Raw genomic sequence first — 23,679 nt, 5'->3', positions numbered from 1 at the left:
AGTGCATGCCGCGTCTTGGCGCTGTATGGGGTCAGTGCACCTCGGGATCGGGAACTTGCCATTGGGAATACCCAAAATGTAGCTCACCGACCCAGCGGTCATGGTGGCCGACGTCGAGTGCCCGTCATGCATAACCATGATGTCCGGGCGAACACGCGTGACGGTGAATGCAGAGAAGTTGCGGTCCAGCTTATCGCATTGGGGGAACTTCATCATGCCACCAAAATCAACACTCGTAACTAGATCTTTCTGAGTGTCGCTGAGGCTGTTGACCATCGTTCTCATTTCTCGGATATTCTTGCTAGTGAATTCGGACTCTATGTGTTCTGGTTTGTACTCGTTATCTCCGATGTCGACAGAGAAGCTCATTGTGGATGGGTTTCTGTGTGTGGAGTGGATGGAACTCGCGCTAAGTGCTGGTGATGGTGGCGGTCCCATGTCTTTGGGTGGCGCTGGCGTGTGCGATCTATGTGACCTGCGCTACAAGTCGGGCTACTATATAGATCCGGGTAAACGTTTAAAGCAACACATGGGCCTTCATGTATGGCCCGTTGGGCCAGGTGGCCAACTTTTTTCCCGATATATTGTACATGGTACACGCATAAGTCGTCTGTGGTGCACGTATGTCCGACAGTTGTACATCGCCAAGCGTACACCCGGGTGAGCGAGATATCCGAAGGAGTTACCACGCGTCCATTGTGAGTGCCACTTGTCGACTACCATTTGCTTGTGTCCTTCCGTCCCCTTGAGGAATGCCAGTGTCTAGGATGTTTAGATCTTGGATGCAGAGATCTAAGATGCCGGGATCTTAGATACAGGCATCCAGGATGGCCAAATAAATTTGGTAGTGAGCACTGTCACGTGACACGTGGAAGATGTCCATGGCACAGGGATTGTTGCGTACGTCTCGCCGTCGTCTAGCTGTCGATATTGCGTTGTTGCAATCATAGATGTGTCGTGTACACCGCACATTTTTTGCTTTAATCTGAATGCACAAGCCCGTGAACGACGTGTAGCTAAGTGGGCTAACCTCTCCCAGGTTGTTTCCTGGAATACATGGTTTGTTGTGTTCCAGAACTGTGAAAAACACGATACCGTCCACCTCATGTTTTTATTTTGATGATGAAGGCATTTTATGCGTGCTGCAGTGGTCATGTGTTAAATATTAATCTACAAAGATCTTAGGAAAAAAAGGGGGAACATGAGTGAACCGAGTTTTTCGTACCTGGCCAATAGCGAGGTTGCACTGCAAATTATGGTTTGCCTTAATACAGATGTAAAAAAAGTTTTGTATTTAATGTCGTGATTTCGGCATAATCGGTGCATATTCACTTCCATGCACTTGACAAACGGTCGATGATTTTAATGGTACTTGCATCTTTGCGGCAGGTCGTGCAATTGCTCGCCATAATAAGCAAGCAAACGGGAGGATTTGTCACCACAATCATATACCGAACCATATAATCAGGATGATGGGTGTGGGGCAGCCTAATTTTTGCAGGTCGCATCTAACTATTTGTAATGTGTTTTCCCTGACCTGGATACAGTGTAATTCCATATTTTCCGAAAGGGACGGTAATGCATGTGCTCGTAAGGTAAACATAATATGTATATTCATTTCTGCCCCGAAGTTCAATGCATCGCATTATTTTGAGTGTAGCGATTACCAACATATTCTCGAATATGGTTTCAGACTATGCCACACGTACTGCAAATATATACTTCTTTTTACCGGCTTTAATTCTATGCGGACCCATTTTATTGTTGCGGCTTCAAGAATATTATGTCTAGGAAGTAACGCCGAAGTCGACCAGGTGGACACGTGCCAACAGTAACACAACGTACATTCGTGTAAAACGTAGATATTTCAGCAACACAAACACATCCGCATGCGCACGCAGGCGCAAGTCTACGATATCTTATTGGATAACAACACTACTACGGCCTAGTATGACATTACATTGCACACGGCTCGCTCAGATCGCTGTAATCCTTTCCAGCTTCCGGACAAACGTATTATTGCGTAGCATTCCCCGTCATGTGCGGAAAGCAAGGATATATCTATCCTCTCCAATGACCTGTAGTACCCTGCGCTGGGCGATGAGGGTGTTTATGGGTTGCTTGTGGATGAGTGGTGGATCATATTAGCAGTGGCGTAGCGAACATCAACACTTTACAATTGTGAACCTACCTCACGACAGATTCCGCATGGCCAACTACTCTGTTCCTGATGAACCTAAAACTTAGTCCAGGGTCGCTGCAACGATGATTCCACGATCACGAGTAAGCACCGGAAAATAAAAAAAAGGTACACGTCAGTACAGAGCCAACGTGATTGCGAACCAGGTTTCCATTACTCTAACCCCTGGTCCGTGTAGTCGCGTATGATGTTGTACACCTCCTTGATGAGCTGTGGTGTCGGCGCTGGCGGGGGCTTCACAACAATCCATATTAAAAACGATGCAAGCAGGGTTAGTGTAATCCCTTAAAAAATAACTGAAAACATGTGATATTATGGTTACCCTCCGTAGGTCGAGATGTGTGTATATGCAGTACAAGAAGTGTTGTGTTATAAGATTGTAGTTTGTGACATTCCTATGGAAAAAAAAATTAGGCATACGTATTGCTATCATGCCGGTTGTAGCGCACACAATAACGTACAACAGTTTAGTCTATACATACTACGACGAACCTGCAACTGAATACCGTAAGGTGACGAACCGAATCATTCACTTCCGGCCAACCAAAAATCTCGACATAGTCTCCTTCACTGCAGCAAGAAATAAGTTAAAAACAAAAGAAATGAACGAACATACAACAGGATCACAAATTCCATCGTTGTTGGATACTATGACATTCATAATTGCATGAGGCTAAACATGTTGGTGCACGCTTACCCAATGGTACTGATGTCGTAATCCATCTGGAGACCGGTCATCCTGCATATATTTAACCAATCAGGAGACAGCCATTCTAATTCAGGCAAATTGTGTATTCGTCTACTAACCAGTATGTGCATTTAACTGCGCCTGTGCAGTCATTCAACAGAAACGTGGCCTTCGCTGGATCCGTAATAAGGTTCCACATCATTCCTACCAACTGCCTTGCAGAATGTACAACTTTTTTTTTATGTGAGAATATATGAACCACTGATTAGAATATATTTGATAGCAGGGTTACCATGGAAAACACAGGAATGTTATATGTACCGTGGTTGGTCTGACACCTGATATCTCGGGAGGGTGCGATGTATGTGTTAGCATCGCAGCTTCCATGAGCTGCCTCGCAGTCACTGGGAGCATCCTCTCGTCCCTGTTGGGTACTTGGCGCTGAATCAGGATGGAAATGAACGACCGGTTAAAAGACAATTATATGTGAGGTGCAATCACTATTCCGTGCATAAACAAAACAGGTATCCACAACAATCAAAATTGATTCTGTTATTACTCTTGGTGGTCCATGCGAATATCTGGCCGGCTGGCTCGTCTGGCTATTGTTTGTCCCTCTAGATAAACTACCCATCTCAAACTAGGACAAAGAGAACGGAGCTCTCGAGTTCTGCGATCCCTGTGCTAACTGTGGGCTGAAGTATGGAGGGGTGTTGTTGTCACCGGACATCACCACAATGCTGCGAGGCCAAGATCTAGCTAGGTACGATTCCTACCTTGCGTATCTGATATCACTTAGTACTCGAGTGGGCTTATTTATACACCAACGAGTGGCATTGTGCGTTGTGCTGTTGAGTCCGTGGGGCATATCAATCTGAGACCACGGATGATCAATTCACGGGATGCCCCAAGCTATGCTATACTTTTTCAATAAACATACAGTACCTAAGTTTCGGCTGATTCGCAGAGAACGGAAGCTGATAATCACTGGATGACAACTATGTGAGTTCCAATGGGATGGTGGTGTCTTACATCATGCGAGTTGATGTGACAACACCATATTATGCAATACATGCCTGAATGCCAGCACCGTATTATCATAACTGTGCTTACATTTCACGATATCGATAATATGAGTAGCATAATCTAGCAGTTGTATGTTTGCTACGAAAAGATACAAATGTAATTTTTTAGTCGTGGCCAATATTTGTTGTTTGTTTAGATGTTGGACGGATTTAGCTAACAAATATATCATAACCATCTTTATTTTGTTTTCGTGGTAAAATAAAACCAACTCATCGTCTCGCAGCACAATCACAGTTTAGTTGGCTGACCAATTTTATGGTTCAGCAAATTTGGGTTCAAACCAAACAGCACCAAGTAATTATATGTTGCATGCATACTCTGTGGTAGATTGTTGTGCCAAAAATGTTATATTCGGTTCAATTCATATGGTCGGTACGTCATCATCCGATGTCTCCATTTTGACTCTTCGGCAACAGAGAATTTGAATTTGTTTTCTCTGCTCTCTTATTCGTATTTGCTTCGTTCTCCTCTAAATCTCATTATCTTCGCACGTGCTATATAATGTACACGGTGCACCCTTATTCTAGTTTTGGCAGACCCACATGATACTTCGAGGATCCACTATGTATTTGGCCTCTTTTGATCAGAGGATTACAAAAACATAGGAAAGGACAAACATGGGATTGGAGTGCAATGGAATTTTGAATACTATATCGATGCGGAACAAAGTAATTGTTTGAAACTAGTATTTGCATGTTACATGGGAAATGTGTAGGAATTTTGAGATTAGATGGAGTAAGTCAGGAAATAGCTAGACAGAAGATGGTCTGGAATCTTCTAGGGGAATTTTCATGGAGGTTAGACCACATGATTGAAATCATCCAAAAATATGCATGAAAAATTCATGTCCTATGAAAATCATTTGGTGCAAATCTCATGATCCGAGTGACATCTATGGGAATTAATCCTTATGTTTGGATTCATATATTTTTTCATTAAATAACTTATGACCCAAATAGGCCCTAAAATGGTCACACTAAATGGTTAAACCGCCACAATTCGCAGTCCGATATCTGGCTAAGGACACAACTGTACAAATCCGTACATCCGGAGTTCGTTCAATCGGATACGTAGACTAATGAATTCAAATGGGAGTACAACTCATGCGCATACAAAAGTGGAATTGGACAGTGGATCATTGATTTAGCTCTGCACCATAACATTTAAATCTCCGTGTTGAATCCTATAGCCATAGATACCTGTCACATGCACGCCTAGCACTGCTGCTGCTTGTTGCTGCATCGCACGACATGGTGGTGAAGCCGGTTTTGGCAACAAGTGGGCGCCTGAATAGTCTTGTCTCATAAAAACAAATCTTTGAAAACAAAACTGTTCCATATGACACGACCATACATGCAAGCATAGGGCCTGGGCCTAGAGTCATGGTTTTTGTGTCAGGCCTATCCTATAGCGTGGAATCCTGGACCGTGTGAGTAGCACCATCTACCGTCCGACCGTGATGGATATGACGGGTGACACCTGTAAGGTGCGCGCAGCTTTACCGAAGGCACATGTATTGTCATACAGTAGCCCGAACCCGAACAACGCCACGCGTTTTCGACGGCAAATGGCGAACAAATATGAGAAAGAGATAATTACTTGGTATTTATTGTTTAACAGGACCACTCTTCTGAGCCTTAACAACATTACGATTCCGGTAGCAGTTCGGACAGTAGTTGTTTACAAACTTTCTTTTTTTCTTTCGGGCATCGCACCGTGGCAATGGCCGGGAGACACGGATTGGTCAGCACCATTTCTACGGAGCACGCTCGTTTATATTTCATCGATAACATATGAGAACAGCCAAAACAAAAGATAACAAGTAGTACATCAGTTTCAGGCTGTCGATCTTGTGTTCCATCGACTGCAAGCGCATCTCCATCCTGATTATGGCCTCATGGGACTGGGCAAAATGCTTAACCTCGAAAGACATTGCGTCCCTTCCAACTACTTCCGGGATGCATGCGTGTTGCGCTGTGGTCTCCGTCTTGGCAAGGAACTTGGCGCAAACCTCCTCCGTTTTGAAGAAACGGCAACCAGTCTTAGTTCCCTGTGATTCATGATACCTATAGGTGACCATACATGATGTTCACCGGTACGGAAGCACAAAAGACAAGGGAGAAACTCACCGTGTGTAGCTGGCACTTGTAGAAATGTTGGCCACGGGTGCCAGGCTGAGAGGATGTAATCACCTCAACCTCCCCTTCCCCACAGAACGGGCACTTGTCTAGCAGCAGATGGCCGGCTTTGTTCAACCGGTAGGATGAGCCGGACGACGACATCCCAGTGCTCGGAGGATTTGACTACCGATTCGGTACTGGGGGTGAGGCTATGTGTGTGCACTGGCTTCATGAGATTCGTTGGTGAGCTTTATAAGCCCGTCGAACCATTGCTCCAACGTGCGTTGTCATTTATGTGTATAGTATAGACCTGTCGGCCAGCCTGCAGCTGCGTTAGGAGGCACGTGTCTTTGTGGGCCATATTGCCCCGGTTAGCCCGTATCAGTCTGACGTGTAAAGGCACACAACAAATGGGTACGTACTAGACACTATAAAGCACAACATAACACGCGTCGTGTCATAGCCCGGGGCGTAGACACCGGGGGTGAGCGGCACCCCTTTTAGGTTCGGCAGAGGGCGTCGGGGATCGCTCCGGCGATCGCCGGCGAAGCCAATGTCAAGCGTGAGAATGCACACAATCGTTTTTACTCAGGTTCGGGCCACCCTGAGATGTAAAACCCTACGTCCTGCTTCAGCGTTCTTATTAGCCAGTGAACAAGGGTTTACAGGTTGCCGGGGGAGTTCCCGGGCGTTCTCTCCTTTTCTGCTAAGAGCTACTTGCTATTTCTGGCCAAAACTAGTAAAACAGAAAACCGAACCCTTTGATCGTTGGCAATGGTCCTCCTTTTATACTCAAGGAGATACCACAGGTGCCTTGGTGCATGGACGACAAGTGGCGAGCAAAGAGCTCGAACAGTTTGCCCTCACTGCGCTGGCTTGCATGCATGGGGAGTAGCCCTGCAGCTAGGGCGCTGCGTGCCTAGAATTCACATCGGGCCAGTCACTCTAGGCTGACTGGACGGGGAATCCCCTTTCTGTCGGAGCATTTAATGTTTGCTTGTGCTTCACTCCTTGCCGTGACGAGCCCTGCGCACAGGGAGCCCGCCGAGCGGCCACGTGGCGTTGTTGTCCTGCCCACTTGGTCCCGCTCCTGTAATGGGTGCCTGCGCCCGGGAACGCCCTTCCCGGCCAGTGACCTCCCCGGGAAGCGCCCAGGCGGGAATTCTCTCGCTGCCCTCCAGGGCAACCCCCGCAGCCCGGCTAGCCCTGCCGGGCTGGTGACTTGCCGGACAGCTTGTGCGGTGCTGTCCGGGGTGTGATCCTTTCGGGGAGCAAGCGAGGCGGCCCAAGTGTCATGCGGCGGCGGTACCCCGGGTGCCACTGGTACGACAGTAGCCCCCGGGCGTGGGCCGGCAACGCCTGTTCCCGGGTGAAATCTTCCCTGGTCGGTTGCCGGGCTATGCCCTTAACCGACGCGTGGGTCCCGAGCCGTTTCGGGTCCCTGTCTATGCGCTGCTCCAGGGACTCTACCGTTAGTGGGCGCGAGATTTCCGCCCTAACCCCCCCCCCCCCTTAAAGACGGGTGGTTAAGGCCACGCCCTGCACTACCCTCTTGAAGCGTAGTTATCCCCAGCACACCCGTAGGATGCGGATGTGGCCGTTGCTTATCGCCGGGGCGTTATACGACCCCACCGCTACGCTGAGGAGCAAACACTTAGCCCCCCAGCCTTTCCTCCTCGTCCCCAAGCTTCCTTGCGCACCTGAATCCTGCTAGCTTCCGCCCACGTTCCCCATGGCGCCCACCGCTCCCAGGAAAGGGAAAGGCTCCAAGAGTTCCGCGGCCGGCAAGAGCGAGAAGGATCCCAAGAAGCCCATCTCGGAGAAGGACCAGAAGAAACAGGCGCTGAGGGCCACGCACGCCTTCTTCCGACCCTGCTACAATGGCGAGGGACTGGACAAGGTCCGGCATGCTGTCGCCTCTCGGCTCAACGAGTACGAGGAGACTCTCATCTTCCCCGCCGGCGCCGAGCACCAGGAGAACGACTTTTGGATATTCGCGTTCTTCACCCTCGCCAGGTTGGTGCCTCCATACTCCTTGTTCCTCCACGCGCTCATGGAGGCGTACCAGCTTCGGGTGGCGCAACTCCACCCCACCTCCCTCTTCCTCCTCGCCGTCTTCCAGTTCCTCTGCAAGGTGTTTGTCGGAGTAATGCCATCGGTGACATTATTCCGGCACTACTTCTACCTGCGCATCGAGCAGGTGGAGGCGATGTCGTCGGGGGTGGTGTTCCGCGCCCGCGACCGGATGAAGTCTGAGTTCATCGTCCGGTCGGAGAAGAAGATCGAGAAGGAATGGCACGCGGACTGGTGCTGGGTTCGCGTGGAGGAACCCAAGGAGTTCATCTACGCGCCCACCGAGCTGCCGGTGACCAACGACAGCTGGCGGGACCGTTACAGCTGCGACGCCGAGCTCCTCCACATCGTTGAGAGGATCAAGGCCCTGTGGCTAGCGGGGCTCACCGACCTCGACGTGGCACGCATCTACATCAGCCGGCGCATCGCGCCGTTGCAGCTGCGCTCCCGCCCCGCGTGGATGTACACGGGGCCCGGGGACACCACCCGCCTCCAGAACGGGGGCGTGGCCCCGCCTCCAGAACGGGAGCGTGGCCCCGGATGCTATCCGGGCGTGGGTGAAGGGGATCACCGGCAAAGATGCCCCCTTCACGAAGCTGCCGCCGGGGGCTCCCTCCCTCTACGCCGGCGTCTAGGGGCTGCACCACATCATCGGCAGCTAACCGCGCTGCAATTAGTGGGGGCTGATGTCGGAATCCCCCGCTCAGACCCTGTGATCCCTTCCACCCGCAACTCGTGGGAAACGGGTGGTCGAGGAGAGTGAGGGAGAGTCGGAGCTCAGCGGACCCCGACCTCGAGTCTTCCGGCGACGAGGCGGGTCAACTTGCCAGACCCGAGCAGTCCTTCCCGTGTCGAAGGAGGAGGAGGAGGAGGAGGACGACGCACCCCTGATCCTGCGAAGAACAAGAGCGCTCGCAGCAGCGGCCACCTCTGCAGTGACCGCAAGCGCCGTGGCGGCTTCCGCGGCGACCGGGGGTGCGGCAACCCCACGGGCGCCCACGGCCCCGCCCAAGTGGGGGCTCTTCCGGGGCTACGAGTTCAAGCTCAACCCCCCGAAGGACGGCACCCCAACGGGAGCCGGCAAGAGGGGGAGGGCCGACTCGCCACCTGCCGTGTCGAGCAAGAAGCCGCGCACCCGGGCCAGTGCCAGCGCTGACCCGGCCAGCGCAGGGGCTAGCGCCGCCGCCAACGCGCCTGCCGCCGACCAAATCCCAGTGGAGGAGGAGCCGGCAACAGGTACTGATCCCTCTTCTGGTTCCATTGTTTATGTTTCCTTTGCCCACTGACCCGCAACCGTACCACCTGCCTGACCCGTAGGTGAAATCCAGCTCGCGGCGGGCGGCCCGGCAGCAGAAGCTGGGACAGAGGGGGAGGAGGCTCCTCCCGCAAGCACGGCGGCCCCGCAAGGTACTCTCTCAGAGCTTCCTCGCGTCCGTCACCGGGTACCTCAATTTAGCTTTAAGTTCTAATTTTTTCTTTGTCGCAGCCCCCACCGTGCCCGCAGCAAGAACTGGCGATGCGGTGGTCGATCTCGACTCCGACGTCAAGGATGCGGAGATGAGGGAGGAGCCGGAGGCGGCTCCCGTGCCAAGCTCCACCGCGCCGGACACAACAGTGGCAGCGCCCACCGTCGCTACCGAGGCGGGGCTCGGCGGCGCGTCCCCGGCCACGCAGGCCGAAGGCACGGATTCCGCGGCCACCCAGCAAGAGGCGTCTCCTGCTGGGGGCACGGCAACTCCACCAGCCCCGCAACCTATGGGTGCGGGTGTGGAGGAGGCTGCGGCAGGGGACCAACAGGCGGCTCCGCTCCAAGTGGACGACGCTCCCCCCGGCCAAACAGTGGCGGCGAGGGCCTCGTCGTCATCTGCCGCTACCTCCGGCCCAGACCTCAGCATCCTTGCCGGGGCGACTTGGGACCCAATCAGCTGGGACACAAGCATCTACGATCAGGGGCACCAGTTCCTTGACGCCATCAAGGAGCAGCAGCTGGCGTTCGTCACCTCATTCAACCAGGTGAAGGAGCGCCACGAACTCGCGAAGGGACAGCTCGGCGAAGTGCGGCAAGCCGTCGAGAGGGAACGGCAAGAGCTCTCCTGGCTACGGGAGGAGACGCGCCTGGCCCGGCAGGCCAGGGATGAAGCCGCAGCGCAGGTCGTCCTCGAGGCAGCGATCCATCGGCAACTGGAGGCCCAGCGCGCCGAGCACCAGCAAGCTCTGGACTCGCTGGCCGCGGCGCAGGAAAAGGCCAACAAAGAGCACGAGGAGGTGGTCGCTACGGCCCAAGCTCGCCTCAACGAGAAGAGCGAGCTGGTCAGCAGCTACCTCTGCCAGCTCCAGGGGCTGCGCACCAAGCTGGAGGAGCAGACCAAGGCCGCGGAGGACGCGGCAGCGGCATTGGCACAGCGAGAGAAGGAGCTCAATTCCGCCAAGGCAAAGAGCGCCCAACTCGAGTCCGAATTGGCCACTGCCCGGGGCGGGCTCGTCAAGATGGGCGAGGACAACGTGGCCAAGGCCTCGGAGATCTCGCGGCAAGCGGAACTCCTCCGCCAGGCCAAGCAGGCTGTGGCGTTGGCACGCGGCAACCACGCCACGCTGGTGGAGCAGCGCCGGAGGGAAACCATGAAGCTGCTCGGGATCGCCCGGGCGGTGTGCGACCTGCTACCGCGGTTCAAGCTGCAGGCCGCGCAGGTGGACGGCACGGACATCGGCACGCTGATCCCGTTCTTCTCCGACATGGTGGGGAAGCTCAGGGCGCTCGACGTGTGGATCTCCAAGTTCTGCGACGGGGAGATAGCCTCGTGCGCCAGGGAGATCGCTGAGACGATCCTCCCTCGGGTGCACCTCCACCACCCAGACTTCCCCTTCGAGACGTTGCTGGACGCCTGGTCGGACAGCGAGGACGGCCCTACTCACTGCAAGGCGGTGAGCAGGTTCGTCAAGGAGGTGGTGGACTGGATGCAGAGGAAGCCAGAGCCGGAGCCGGAGCCAGAGGCGGAGCCCCCAACCGAAGACCCCGGCAACTTGTCGCCGCCGCCCCCTGCCGGTTCTCGTTTTATCTTTGTCTCTTTGTTCTTGATTCCTGCAAGTATCGTGCTTGGCGTAGTTGAACAATTGATGTTTTATTAGTCTATGTAATTGTTCACTGTTTCTATGAATTTCGCTTTCTGGTTCTACTTGGTACTTGCTTCTTGTTCCCAGAATTGACTCGTGGGGTGGATCTTCTGACCTTCTTGTGTTATGCCTTGTGTTGCCGGGGACTCGCGCGCCACACACTTAACCGGACCAGGGACCCGGGACGGACCCGCAGTGCCAACCTGGGGTCAAGTAGCAGCGGCGAGCCGCTCCGCTTGCGGGATAGCTACTCCCAAGCACACGCCCACGGGATGAACCCGCAAGCCGCATGAGGAGCGCACTCCCCCCACAAGCGTCCTTCTAACACCCCAGCCACAGGCAGGACTCGAGCCACACCAACGAGCCAATGTTAAGTGTCAGAAAGCTAGGTGGCTAGCATCATGCACTTAGCTGTCTGTTCTCGCACCTGGAACGCTTGCTAGAGGGATGCGGCAGGAACGCTGTGGCAGGGCCGCCGTCGGCGCCAAGCACGGATGGCGGCTCCACCACTGCGTCTCCGCAGCATCCCTCGCCTCGGAACCACCTTAGGAACACCCGCTGGAGGGATGCGAGAAGGGCACGGCGGCAGTGCACCCATCAGCGCTGAGCGCTGATGGCATGCACCGCCACCGTGCCTCCGCGGCCTCCCTCGCCTTCGCAGCTATCTTCTTAGCTTCGCTCTGAGTTGCTCCATGGCCACCACGCCCTTTTATAGGCGCGGTGAAGAATCTTGCCACCATGCACGCCGAGTCACCGCGGCACACGTGGCGACACCCTCCTGCGGCAAGAACCTTGAAGTGCGGTAAAAACCTCGAAGCGGTCGCAATGCACCATTGGCTACCGCTAAATGACACGGCCCGTGAGCGCTCCACGAGCATCACAGTGCGCGCAATTCCGTCCTTGTACTGCATGACAGATTCTTACTGAGCCCAAGATGCTACAATTTTCTTTCGAAATGCACGAAAAAAGACACAACACAGATAGAGCACAGGTAACCCTCTTGCCTCCCAACCCCCGGGCACAGAAGGGTCGATGCCAAACTTGGGTGTGAGCACTCTTCCATTCCAGGACACAGCTTCTGTGTGATGCGCGTTGCGGGGAGCACGGCAACGGCATGGGCCCGTGCCAGAGCGATCCGGCAACGGGTTTTTGTTTTCGAGGCTCCGACAGCCCCCTGCTCACAACCAAGGATGGAACGAGACTTCGGTGCACCTAAAGCAGGAGACAGAAGAAAAAACATGCAAATAATCGAGACAGCTTGAAACTCAGAGGAAAACACTTATCTCTATTCATAGAATCGGGGGTTGCCCGGCTACACTATCTCGAGAAGCATGCTGCCGGAGCATCACCTGTGGGTCGGGCTCCACCACTTCACGGGTAGAACTTACGCAAGTGCTCAAGGTTCCAACTGTTTTGCACCGGCAAGCCTTCTTCAGTTTCCAGCCGGACAGCCCTTGGCATGGTTACCTGCACTACCCGGAAGGCCCCCTCCCATTTCGGAGCCAGCTGGTTCCCGGTCTTCGTTCCTTATCTCCGATCTCGAGCTCCCGGGGACGGACCCGCCTGTCATGGTAACGGTGGAGTCCCTGCTGGTAGCGTGCAGCCCGGCATCGAAGTTCTTCGATGAAGTTTAGATCGTCAACCCTCTGCTCGTGTTGGCTATGGTTGCCGTACGCGCGTACCCGAGGGGATCCATGCTTGAACTCGAGGGGCAGCACCGCTTCTGCCCTGTAGACAAGGGCGAAAGGGGTTTCACCCGTTGCCCGGCTAGGTGTGGTCCTAATCGACCACAGCACGGGCTGGAGTTCCTCAATCCAGTGCTTCCCGTGGCCTTTGAGCTTGTCAAAGGTTCGCGTCTTGAGCCCCTGCAGCACCTCTGCGTTGGCCCTCTCCGCTTGCCCGTTGCTCCTCGGGTGAGCAACCGATGCGAAGTGGATCTTGGTGCCTATGCTCTCGTAGTAGGCTTGGAATGCTGCGCTCGTGAACTGTGTGCCGTTGTCGGTGATGATGCCGTTAGGCACACCAAACTGGCACACGATGCCTTGGAAGAACTTGACGGTCGCCTGAGCGGTCACCTTCCGCACTGGTTCCACTTCTACCCACTTGGAGAATTTGTCGATGGCCACGAGCAGATACTCGTAGCCGCCAATTGCTCTCGGCAACTTGCCGACGATGTCCAGGCCCCAGACCTTGAACGGCCAGGAGGATGGAATGACTTGCAGGGCTTGCGACGGCTGGTTGCTCTTCTTCGCATGGAACTGACATGCCTCGCACGTCTTGACCAGTTGCTCGGCATCGACTAGCGCTGTAGGCCAGTAGAAGCCATGCCGGAAAGCCTTGCCGGCCAGAGCCCGGGAGGCCACATGGTGGGAACATGTGCCTTGGTGTATCTCTTCCAGGAGTGCGCGCCCTTCGTCTTGGGGCACGCAGAGGACCTTCACTCCATTTGCACGCCTCCGGTAGAGGTTCCCGTCCAGCAGGGCGCTTGCCGGGCTACGCGTTTCGCGACAACATCATCTTCCGGGAGGGCTTCTGCCTTCAGGTAGCGGGCGATATCCACCGCCCAAGGAGGGGTTTCCCTGCTCATGGACCTCCGCTGTTGCGGGCTTTCCTTCGGTTGCCGGGGGGCTTCCCTGGCAGCCGGCTTGGGGGCAACCGAAGGCTCAGTCTACCTGTGCCAGAACACCGCCGCCGGAACCTTCCGGCACTCTGCTGCCAACTTGGACAGCTCGTCAGCCGCGAAGTTATCCTTGCGCTTGATGTGCTCGAACCGCAAACCCTTGAACTTGCGTTCCAGCTTGCGAACCTCATCCACGTACGCTACCATCAGCAGGCAGTCGTAGTCCTTGTTAACCTGGTTGATCACGAGTTGGGAATCCTTGCGAACAACCAGGCGCTTGATATCAAGGGCGATCGCCGCCCGCAACCCGGCGAGCAACCCTTCATACTCAGCCGTGTTGTTGGTAAAGTTGAGGAAGTCGAGCTGGATGGCGAACTTCAGCTGGTCTCTTGTGGATGACTCAATGATGACTCCGGCGCCAGCTCCCTGCAGGCTGAACGCGCCATCGAAGTACAGGATCCAGTGGCCTTCGTCCAGCTTGCCAGGCAGGCTGGTCTCCGGCTCTTCTTCTTCTACGCCCGTCGAAGTCCACTCCGCAACAAAATCATCCAGAGCCGCACTCTTGATGCTCTTGGTGTTGGTGAAGTGCAGGTCGAACTCTGACAACTCCATCCTCCATTCGGCCACCCTTCCGGTGGCTTCACGGTTGGTGAGGGCCCGCTCGAGGCAGAATCCCGACACCACCGTGACGCGGTGCGCCTGGAAGTAGTGGCGCAGCTTGCGTGATGCAAGCAGGATCCCCAGCAAGAGCTTCTGCACTTGCGGGTACCACGTGCGGGCATCGCACAGCACCGTGCTGACGAAGTACACCGGGTGTTGCACGAGCCGCCTGCGCGGTGTTGACGCTGCCGGCTCGACGGCAGTTCCTGAGTCCGGGGCGGTTGCTGGGGCTAGTTCAGCCCCCTGCCCCGCAAGCTCAGCCTCCGGGAGGTCTCCCTCTCTCTCGGCAACTAGCACCGAGCTGACCACTTGGTCAGTCGCCGCTAGGTAGAGTAGCAGCGACTCGCCCGGCTTGAGGTCGACGAGGATCGGCGACGACTTCAGGTACTGCTTGAGATCCTGGAACGCCGCCTCAGCCTCGGGGGTCCAGCAATTGGGCCTTTCTTCTTCATCACCTTGAAGAAAGGGAGGGCGCGCTCGCCCAGCCTTGAAATGAAACATCCCAGCGCGGCTACGCAGCCGTTGAGGCGCTGCACGTCCTTCACCCTGCGGGGAGCCTCCATTTTCTTGATAGCTTCTATCTTCTTTGGGTTGGCTTGAACTTGAGCTTGATCCTGCGGAGTCTACACCTAGGTGCATTTCTCAGGGTTCAACTTGAGCTTGATCCTGCGGAGGTTATCAAACGTTTCCCGCAGGTCATCAATCAGCGAGTCCCCGCGCTTTGAGTTGATGACGATATCATCCATGTAGGCCTCAATGTTTTGGCCTAGCTGGGATCTCAAACAGTCACGTAAAGCACGCTGGAATATTGAGCCCGCGTTCTTCAACCCGAATGGCATGCACGTGTAGCAGTAGCAGCCAACCGGGGTGATGAACGCCGTTTTTTCTTCGTCTTTGACTGCCATCTTAATTTGATGGTAGCCGGAAAAAGTATCCAAAAAACACAACAAATTACAACTGGCAGTGGAATCTACTATTTGGTCAATGCGAGGTATAGGGAAAGGATCTTTAGGACACGCACGGTTAAGATCAGTAAAATCTACACACATGCGAAGTTTCTCCTCCCCCTTGGGTACTACTACAAGGTTAACTAACCAAGTGGGGTACAGTACTTTCCTGATAGCCCTCGCAGCTTTAAGCTTGTCCACTTCTAGCTTGATGAAATCTTTACACTCTTGTGCTTGCCGGCGGATTTTCTGCTTGACGGGGCGGGCGTCTAGACGCACCGCGAGTCGATGCTCGATCACCTTCCTAGGGACCCCGGGAAGGTCCGACGGTTCCCAAGCGAACACATCGGCGTTCTCCCGGAGGAAAGTGATGAGGGCGCTTTCCTATTTGGCATTGAGGTTCGCACCGACGGTGACGGTACGCTCCTCGTTGCCGGATTGGAGGGGCAGCTTCTTCACCTTGGCGGCCTCCTCCTTGAGCTTCTGGCCCTTGCCGGGGCACGAGCTCGAGCCTGCGCCTCCCCCGACAAGCTCTTGCGGGGTAGCATGGGCCTTCTTTGCTACGGGGTGATCGCTCGGCAATGAGCCTTCGCTTCCGGCGACGTCCTCATCACCGGAATCGGCTGCGGCGGCAGCCTTGATGACCTCACCCACACACCAGGCTGCGTCCTTGAGATCGCACCTGATGGAGAGGACTCCATACGTGGAGGACGGCATCTTCATCACGCCGTAGGCGCAATGAGTCGCCGCCATGAACTCGATCAGCGCCGGCCGACCTTGTTTCCCGTTGTATTGCAACGGGGTGTACGCCACATCGAACACAAGGTGCTCGGTCCTGAACGCTTCCCGGGACCCGAAGGTAACCGGTAGCGTGTGCGCCCTCTCAGCTGAAATTTCTCCACCAACTTGGCGGACAGGAGGTTCAACCCCGCTCCGTTCTCCATCAGCACCTTAGTCACCGTCACATTGTTGATGATCGGTGAGACCACGAAGGGTAAAACCCCTGAACCCAGCTGCCGGGCTGGGTGATCGTCGGCGCTGAAGGTGATCGGCACGTGCGACCACTTCAGCGGCTGCTGTGCCTCCATGTCCGGCAACAGCGCGCACACCTCCCGGGTGAGCCGCATGACCCCGTGTGACGGTAGGTGACGAATCCGAGGACCCAAGGGATCCTCGGCTCCCGGCCCTCCCTGAGGGTTTTCTCCCTGCCCCGAGACGCGTGGCGCGTCTCCGCGTCCCGGGTTCTGCCCCCGACCCGAATCGGCCGGGGTGCCCTCGCCTTGCGGCTGTTGGGCGGCGAGCGCGAGGAGCGCGTCCAGCTCCGCACCACACGCCTCGTGCTCCGGCGTGCCCTGCTGCGGCTCGTCGCGCACCATGACCCGCGCGGCGATGATAGCTTTTGCCGGGGTTTGGGCTGGAGGCAGCAGATTCTCCAGCGCACCCGGGTGGGTAGGGTGTGACCCCGACGGCGTCGCTCGCGACACGGTGTGCTCGTGGCGTAGCTGCCGCTGCGCGTCTTCGGCCCGCGAGTAAACTCGCTGGCCGGCGTGGGCGGCATCGTGTTCGCTCGCGCGACTGGCTTCGGTGCTGGGAGCCGCCGGCCCCCTCAGCCGGTTGTCCGCAGACGGCCGAGGAGGCGGGGGAGGCAGCTGCGACTGCTGCACCCGAGGGGGATCAGGGTTCTGTTGGCCCTGCGACGCGTGTTGCGCATCGTGTGACCGCGTGTGCGCTGCTAGGGCACCACGCGGATCAATTCGAGAGTCACCAGCTCGCTTGGGAGGCATGAGGGCTGATCCTGTCAGTGAAGAAGATGTTGCCGATGTAGCTGCAGACGACGGCGCCGGCGATCTCCGGCGAGCTATCCACACGCGCCCCCTACCTGGGGCGCTAGATGTCGTAGCCTGGGGCGTAGACACCGGGGGTGAGCGGCACCCCCTTTTAGGTTCGGCAGAGGGCGTCGGGGATCGCTCCGGCGATCGCCGGCGAAGCCAATGTCAAGCGTGAGGATGCACACAATCGTTTTTACCCAGGTTCGGGCCACCCTGAGGTGTAAAACCCTACGTCCTGCTTCAGCGTTCTTATTAGCCAGTGAACAAGGGTTTACAGGTTGCCGGGGGAGTTCCCGGGCGTTCTCTCGTTTTCTGCTAAGAGCTACTTGCTATTTCTGGCCAAAACTAGTAAAAAAGAAAACCGAACCCTTTGACCGTCGGCAATGGTCCTTCTTTTATACTCAAGGGGATACCACAGGTGCCTTGGTGCATGGACAACAAGTGGCGAGCAAAGAGCTCGAGCAGTTTGCCCTCACTGCGCTGGCTTGCATGCATGGGGAGTAGCCCTCCAGCTAGGGCGTTACGTGCCTAGACTTCACACCGGGCTAGTCACTGTAGGCTGACTGGACGAGGAATCCCCTTTCTGTTGGAGCATTTAATGTTTGCTTGTGCTTCACTCCTCGCCCTGCGCACAGGGAGCCCGCCGAGCGGCCACGTGGCGTCGTTGTCCTTCCCCCTTGGTCTTGCTCCTGTAACGGGTGCCCACGCCCGGGAACGCCCTTCCCGGCCAGTGACCTCCCCGGGAAGCGCCCAGGCGGGAATTCTCTCGCTGCCCTCCAGGGCAACCCCCGCAGCCCGGCTAGCCCTGCCGGGCTGGTGACTTGCCGGGCAGCTTGTGCGGTGCTGCCCGGGGTGCGATCCTTCCGGAGAGTAAGCGAGGTGGCCCACGCGTCATGCGGCGGTGGTACCCCGGGTGTCACTGGTGCGACATGTCGTCGCAGTCCCGTATGTCAAAGGAAGCATACTTCATCCCGGGGGTTCCCGTCCGGATTAGAAACCAAATTGAACAAAATTTATTGGGCGTGGCGCACTCGGTGCTATCACACGAATAAATGTCGAAGTAATTGGCAATAAAAAAAAACTTGACCTCCAAAGGGGTAATCAACTCCATAGCCATTTGCACTAAGAAGAACACTTTCTGACGCAGGTCGAGAAACCCCCATAACCCCTGCCCCACACCATACACAGCGGCACCGAAACCCGTGTGAGAGCGGGCGGACCTTAGGTTTGTGCTTAAGGCACGGGGCAGACGATAGGATTTAATCAGTAATTGGCAATGACAAAACATGACACTATTTCACGTATGGTACACGAATGCCTTAATCTCAATTACCAGGGATTAATCTCAGAACATGACACTGTTTGCCTGGAATTAGTTATTCAGTAGTGTTTAGATAATGATATTGTGCTGGCTATGCTGCTTTCAGCCGAACCGCTACATCACTCATATTGCTCTGTACTACTAGCTTCAAGATGCCACCTATATCGTGAGGTGTCGTGACCCAGGTATTAATCTCAGATACCAGTGGAGCCATGACCTCCGATGGATTCTTACTGCATTATTATTTCTTTATCTTGGTTCGTCGAGCCATCCACTGTATGTGTTCATCCGTCGCAAAGCAAGTGTCATCCGCTGATCTAAGGAGAAAACGTGTCGGATACAATAATTTATCTTCATTGATAATAGCATGTTACATCTGTGCATTACCTATGCCATCCAAGTAATACTATGTCTCACGGGTGATGTCATTGTGCACTCATGTGTATGCCCGAGGTTTTTAATAATTTGTGTTCGGATCGCAACAAGAAAAATTCTCCATCGGCTGTCATTTTCCAGTTGGAGCATTACATGTGTTCACAAAATGGACCAAGAGAATATACAACCATTTTTGATCAAACTTGAGTAAGTAATTTACTGACAGAGGAATTACAACTTTAACATCTTCAAAAAAAATTCCTCGTCACACTGCAGCTACCAGAAAAAAAAGCAAAACATGAGCATACGGGTAGGCCACGGAAATAAAGGAATATGTGCTACTAAGATGGAAACAGATACAGTGTGCGTAACTTTTTTTTTCGCGATAGCTGGCTTCCTATGTATTAGCATTAGAAGTAATTACAAAAGCTGCCCTAGGCAGAAAGAGAAAAAAGAGAGAAATCAAAAAGAGGAGCTAGAGAAGGAGGGAAGAACTCAAGTGGGTTCCCAGAGGAGCTTGCGCAGGGCCTTGGCGTCGGCAAAGGCCCATTCCTGCACCTCGTCTTTGATGAAGCTAGCGAGCTGGAGCCGGGCAAGCGCTTTGTCGTGGAAGACCCGGGAGTTTCGTTCGCGCCAAATGGAATGGCAAACAAGGAGGAACAGGGAGCTCATGCCTTTCCTGAGCTCAGCGCGAGTAGCAGCCATCAGGTGATCGCGAAACGAGAGGACAGAAGCAGCGTCCCGAATAGCAACGGCGATGCTACGACAATTGGGCCAGAGCGCCACGGCGCACCAGAGCTGACTCGAGAAAGGGCATTCGACGAAGAGGTGCGTGGATGTCTCGAGGTTGCGACGGCAAAGAGGACAGAACTAGCAGTTAGGCCAGCCTCGTCGCTGCAGCCGATCGGCGCACCAGAGGCAGTCTTGAAGCATCAGCCAGGCGAAGAACTTGGCCTTCGGCGGAGCCCAAACGCGCCAGACTGCCTCGGGCATTGGCGAGGGGACGCGACCCGCGAATTGGAGCTGGTAGGCGGAGCGCGCAGAGTAGGAGCCGCCGTGGTCAGAATCCACTTGATGGAGTCGGGTGCATCTGGCTGAAGAGTGACCATGGCCAGCTCTCGCCAAGCAAGAACGAATTCGAGAAGAAACACTTCAGACCGATCATGGCGCAAGTCGCGAATCCATAGATGGCCACGGAGAGCATCAGCGACCGACCAGGACTTGCGGCGCGAGCGAGCAAAGAGCAAGGGAAAGGTGAGCCGTAGAGGAAGGCCACCGATCCAGTTTGAGTGCCAGAAAATCGCCATCTTGCCATCACCAACGGAGACACGGGTGGCTGCCGCAAAGAGGTCACGGTCAATCTCGTCGCAGGGAGTGGCAGTACCAACCGATGGCCTCTCGGGAGCACGCCATTCGAGCCATAGCCAGCGCAGCCGCAAAGCTCGACCAAAGGAGCTCAAATTTGCGAGGCCCAGGCCGCCAAAATCCAAAGGAGAGCACACCTTGATCCAGTTAATCTTGCATTTGCCACCGGCAGTGGCGTCATCGTCGACACCCCAGAGGAAATGCCGACGAATCTTGTCGAAGGAGGAGATGAAATTTTTGGGGAGCTTTAACGCCGTCATGGCGAAGACTGGGAGGGCGCCAAGAACAGAGTTGGAGAGCGCCCGACGCCCACCGGCATTGAACCAACGCCCACGCCAGCCCGCCAACCGGGCTCGGGCACGGTCGATGATGTGCTGGAGGTGGACGGCCTTGACCCGCCCCAGGGAGAGGGGGAGACCGAGGTAGCGCAGAGGGAACGCCTCCCGGATGCCGGCGAACGTCAAGAGAACATTGTCGAGGTCGATGTCGCTGCAGCGTATCGGAGCCACGGAGCATTTGCCAATGTTGATGCGAAGGCCGGAAGCGAGACCGAACTCATCGATTAGATTAAGAGCACAGCGAACATCTTGTTGTATCGGGTTGATGAAGATGATGGCGTCGTCGGCGTAGAGGCTGGCGCGCATGGAGGCCTCCAGTAGGGGCAGCGGGGAGAGGCCGCCGAGCTCCGTAGCGCGGAGGAGGAGACGTTGCAGCGGGTCGATGGCGAGGATGAAAAGGAGGGGCGACAAGGGATCTCCCTGCCGGAGACCCCGGCGATGAAGGATGATGTCACCTACCGTGCCGTTGACCAGCACCGAGGAGGACGCGGTGGAGAGGAGCATGGAGATCCAATCACGCCAACGGGCCGGGAAGCCGAGGCATGAGAGGAGCTCGAGCAGGTACTCCCACGAAACCGAATCGAAGGCTTTCGGAAAATCGAGCTTCAGCAGCAGGGTGGGCTTGTTTTGTCGGTGCAGAGCGCGGGCGATGTTCCTAACAAACAAAAAGTTGTCGTGGATGCAGTGGGTCTTTAGGAAGGCGCTCTGAGCGGGAGAGATGAGCTCCCCCATGAGCGGCGCTAAACGACGAGCAAGGACCTTGGAGAAAAGCTTGGCGAATGAGTGAATGAGGCTGATCAGACGCAGATCGTGAACGGAATTCACTTGAGCTTTCTTGGGGAGCAAGAAAATGAAGGCCGAATTAAGGGAAGCAAAATTCCCTCCCGCTAGGTGGTACAGATGATTGAAGGCAGCGAGGATATCAAGCCGAATGAAAGCCCAACAAGACCGGTAGAACGTGCCGGTGAAACCGTCGGGCCCGGGCGCCTTCTTAGCCGGAGAATCGAGGACGGCGTCCCAAATCTCCTCCAAGGAGAAAGGGTTATCGATGCCAGCCGCCGGGAGAGAGGGCAGGTGCAGCTCCTGCCAGGCAAGATCACGGCCGCGCGGAGAGGAGGCGCCAAGAATGTCGGAGAAGTGTTGATGCAGCGCGCTGACCTTGTCCTCGTGGGCAACGTGTATACCGAAGCCGGAGGCAATCTGATGAATGAAGTTTTTATGGCGCCTAGAATTGATCTTAATATGAAAAAATCTGGTGTTCGCGTCGCCCTCCCGAAGCCACTTGCCGGGACGCCTGGCGGCGGCGGGCGCGCTCGACGGCAGCAAGGCCGAGCACCTTGGTCTTGAGAGCACGACGGAGGTGGAACTCCAGGGCCGTGAGCGGACGGGAGTCCTGCGCGACGTCCAGGCGGAGAGTGATCTCGAGAGCAAGGTGGAGCTGGAAACGAGCATCACTGAAAAGCCCTTTGCTCCAACGGCGGAGGGCGCGGGCCGCCCGACCCAACTTGACACGGAGCCGGCGGAGAGGATTAGCAGAGGACACCTCCTCGAACCAGGTGGAGGCCACGACGTCGGAGAAGCCCGGGTGCTTCGGCCAGAAATTTTCGAAGCGGAAACGCGCTTTTTGGGGCGGCATACTAAAACCGGCGAGGAGCAGCGGACAATGATCAGAGTGTGACGTGGAGAGGGCGTGGACGGCACAAGGAGAGAACAGGGCATCCCATGCGGCGTTGCAGAAGATGCGATCGAGCTTAACCAAAGTGGGTTGTTGCTGCTCATTACTCTAGGAGAAATTGCGATTAGAGTAGCGCAGTTCGAAGAGCTCGGCGAGGTCGATGGCAGCGCGAAATTGGCCCATGAGACGATGACAAAGGTTGATATTGTTCTTGTCTCTTGCCTCGTAGATTAGGTTGAAGTCCCCGGCGATCAGCCAGGGCACCCCCTGGTGCGGAGAGATGTCAGAGATTTCCTGAAGAAAGGCCGCCTTGCGACCGTCGTCGGCCAGACCATACACAGTGGAGAGGACGAAAGCAAGGCCAGACTGCACCACGGTGACGACAGCCGAAATGGAGAAGGAGTGCATCTGCGGGTTGGAAATGGCGACAAGATCGGGGTTCCAAAACAGGGCCACTTCTCCGCGAGTGCCCTCGGCGGGCAGATGGATGAAGCAGTGCCGGCTGGGGCCAGCAATTTCACGAGCCATCGTGTCATCGATCGCAGATAGCTTAGTTTCTTGAAGACACAAAATCCCAGCCTTAGCGGCCGAGGCTAGCTCGCAGACAGCAGCGCGACGCGCGGCGGTGTTGAGGCCACGCACATTCCAGCACATGATCGGACAAAGGGTGTCATTCATGGGGGAACATGGGGGAACAGTAACAAACTCATGAAGAAATGGCAGCGAACTAGAACTAGTATTGCAAAACACCAACCGAGCATACAGGGGGCGGAGACGAGTTCTAATAAACCACCAATAAGACGTCTTCCGAAGTCGGTCCACTGACACCACGTCACAGCTACTAAAGAACCGGCTTAAGGCCGGACGTCGCCTAAACAAACTAAGGTTGCATAGCATCAGGAACTAATGTGCCGGAGTGGCAGCTCTAGTGGCAGAAGCCCGGGCGGCGGCGCGGTGAAGCGCGTCGCGGTCGATCCGGGTCAGCACGGCGAGGCCGTCCACGTCAACCTCGCGGAGCGGCTCCTTGAAGCGCTGGACGAGGGTAGTGGCGGCAGAGTCAGGGTGCAGGTCGCCAAGCTCGACGACGGCAAGCTCCTTTGCAAGGCGGGCGGTGGCGCGTTGTGCCACCGGAGTGGCAGATGGCTTCCCAGCCTGGCGAGCACTACGACGAGGAGTGAACTGGGGCTTCTCCTTGGCGATCGGCGAGGGCGTGGGCGGAGAGGCACCCAAAATGGAGGTCGGGGGCGCGGCGAAGAGAGCGCGGAGCGCCC

At 55.5% G+C, this 23,679-nt stretch overlaps 2 protein-coding genes and 1 long non-coding RNA gene across 6 annotated transcripts; all 3 read right to left on the bottom strand.

Annotated features, from left to right (window-relative positions):
* Positions 1 to 1,817: 1,817 nt before the first annotated feature.
* Positions 1,818 to 3,688, bottom strand: LOC112269359 (replication protein A 32 kDa subunit B-like). 4 transcript variants are annotated; one of them, XM_024456023.1, is made up of 9 exons: positions 3,448 to 3,688; positions 3,210 to 3,329; positions 3,008 to 3,099; positions 2,898 to 2,939; positions 2,693 to 2,770; positions 2,523 to 2,595; positions 2,364 to 2,434; positions 2,192 to 2,257; positions 1,818 to 2,093 (listed from the first exon to the last, which is right to left on the bottom strand). In XM_024456023.1, the coding sequence occupies exons 1-9, from the start codon at positions 3,520 to 3,522 to the stop codon at positions 1,946 to 1,948; spliced, it is 765 nt and encodes a 254-aa protein (XP_024311791.1). In that variant the 5' UTR covers positions 3,523 to 3,688; the 3' UTR covers positions 1,818 to 1,945. The 4 variants fall into 4 exon arrangements, 3 of the variants coding, with proteins under 3 accessions (XP_024311791.1, XP_024311790.1, XP_024311792.1); XM_024456022.1 differs by having other exon boundaries at positions 3,008 to 3,119; positions 3,227 to 3,329; XM_024456024.1 differs by having other exon boundaries at positions 1,818 to 2,088; positions 3,008 to 3,119; positions 3,227 to 3,329.
* Positions 3,689 to 5,714: 2,026 nt separating this feature from the next.
* On the bottom strand, positions 5,715 to 6,351 carry LOC100839171. Its single transcript, XR_732993.3, has 2 exons — positions 6,104 to 6,351; positions 5,715 to 6,024 (listed from the first exon to the last, which is right to left on the bottom strand). It is a non-coding gene; the product is annotated as an uncharacterized LOC100839171 (long non-coding RNA).
* A 13,611-nt stretch (positions 6,352 to 19,962) lies between these two features.
* On the bottom strand, positions 19,963 to 22,936 carry LOC104585565. Its single transcript, XM_010242493.1, has 3 exons — positions 22,631 to 22,936; positions 22,016 to 22,516; positions 19,963 to 21,933 (listed from the first exon to the last, which is right to left on the bottom strand). The coding sequence occupies exons 1-3, from the start codon at positions 22,934 to 22,936 to the stop codon at positions 19,963 to 19,965; spliced, it is 2,778 nt and encodes a 925-aa protein (XP_010240795.1).
* Between the last annotated feature and the right edge of the window lie 743 nt (positions 22,937 to 23,679).

This window comes from Brachypodium distachyon, chromosome 5 (assembly GCF_000005505.3).
Source record: "Brachypodium distachyon strain Bd21 chromosome 5, Brachypodium_distachyon_v3.0, whole genome shotgun sequence".
NCBI lineage: Eukaryota > Viridiplantae > Streptophyta > Magnoliopsida > Poales > Poaceae > Brachypodium > Brachypodium distachyon.
This window is presented reverse-complemented; position numbering and strand designations above follow the sequence as displayed.

Excerpts from the sequence above, each read along its gene's own strand:
- LOC112269359 (XM_024456022.1), bottom strand. The coding sequence starts at position 3,522 with ATGGGTAGTTTATCTAGAGGGACAAACAATAGCCAGACGAGCCAGCCG. Across the intron at positions 3,330-3,447 it reads ATTCGCATGGACCACCAAGA|CGCCAAGTACCCAACAGGGA; the intron begins GTAATAACAGAA and ends ATCCTGATTCAG. Across the intron at positions 2,771-2,897 it reads TACGACATCAGTACCATTGG|TGAAGGAGACTATGTCGAGA; the intron begins GTAAGCGTGCAC and ends TTCTTGCTGCAG.
- LOC104585565 (XM_010242493.1), bottom strand. The coding sequence starts at position 22,936 with ATGGCTCGTGAAATTGCTGGCCCCAGCCGGCACTGCTTCATCCATCTG. Across the intron at positions 22,517-22,630 it reads ACTTCAACCTAATCTACGAG|AGTAATGAGCAGCAACAACC; the intron begins GCAAGAGACAAG and ends AATTTCTCCTAG. Across the intron at positions 21,934-22,015 it reads GCCGCCAGGCGTCCCGGCAA|ATTGCCTCCGGCTTCGGTAT; the intron begins GTGGCTTCGGGA and ends TTCATTCATCAG.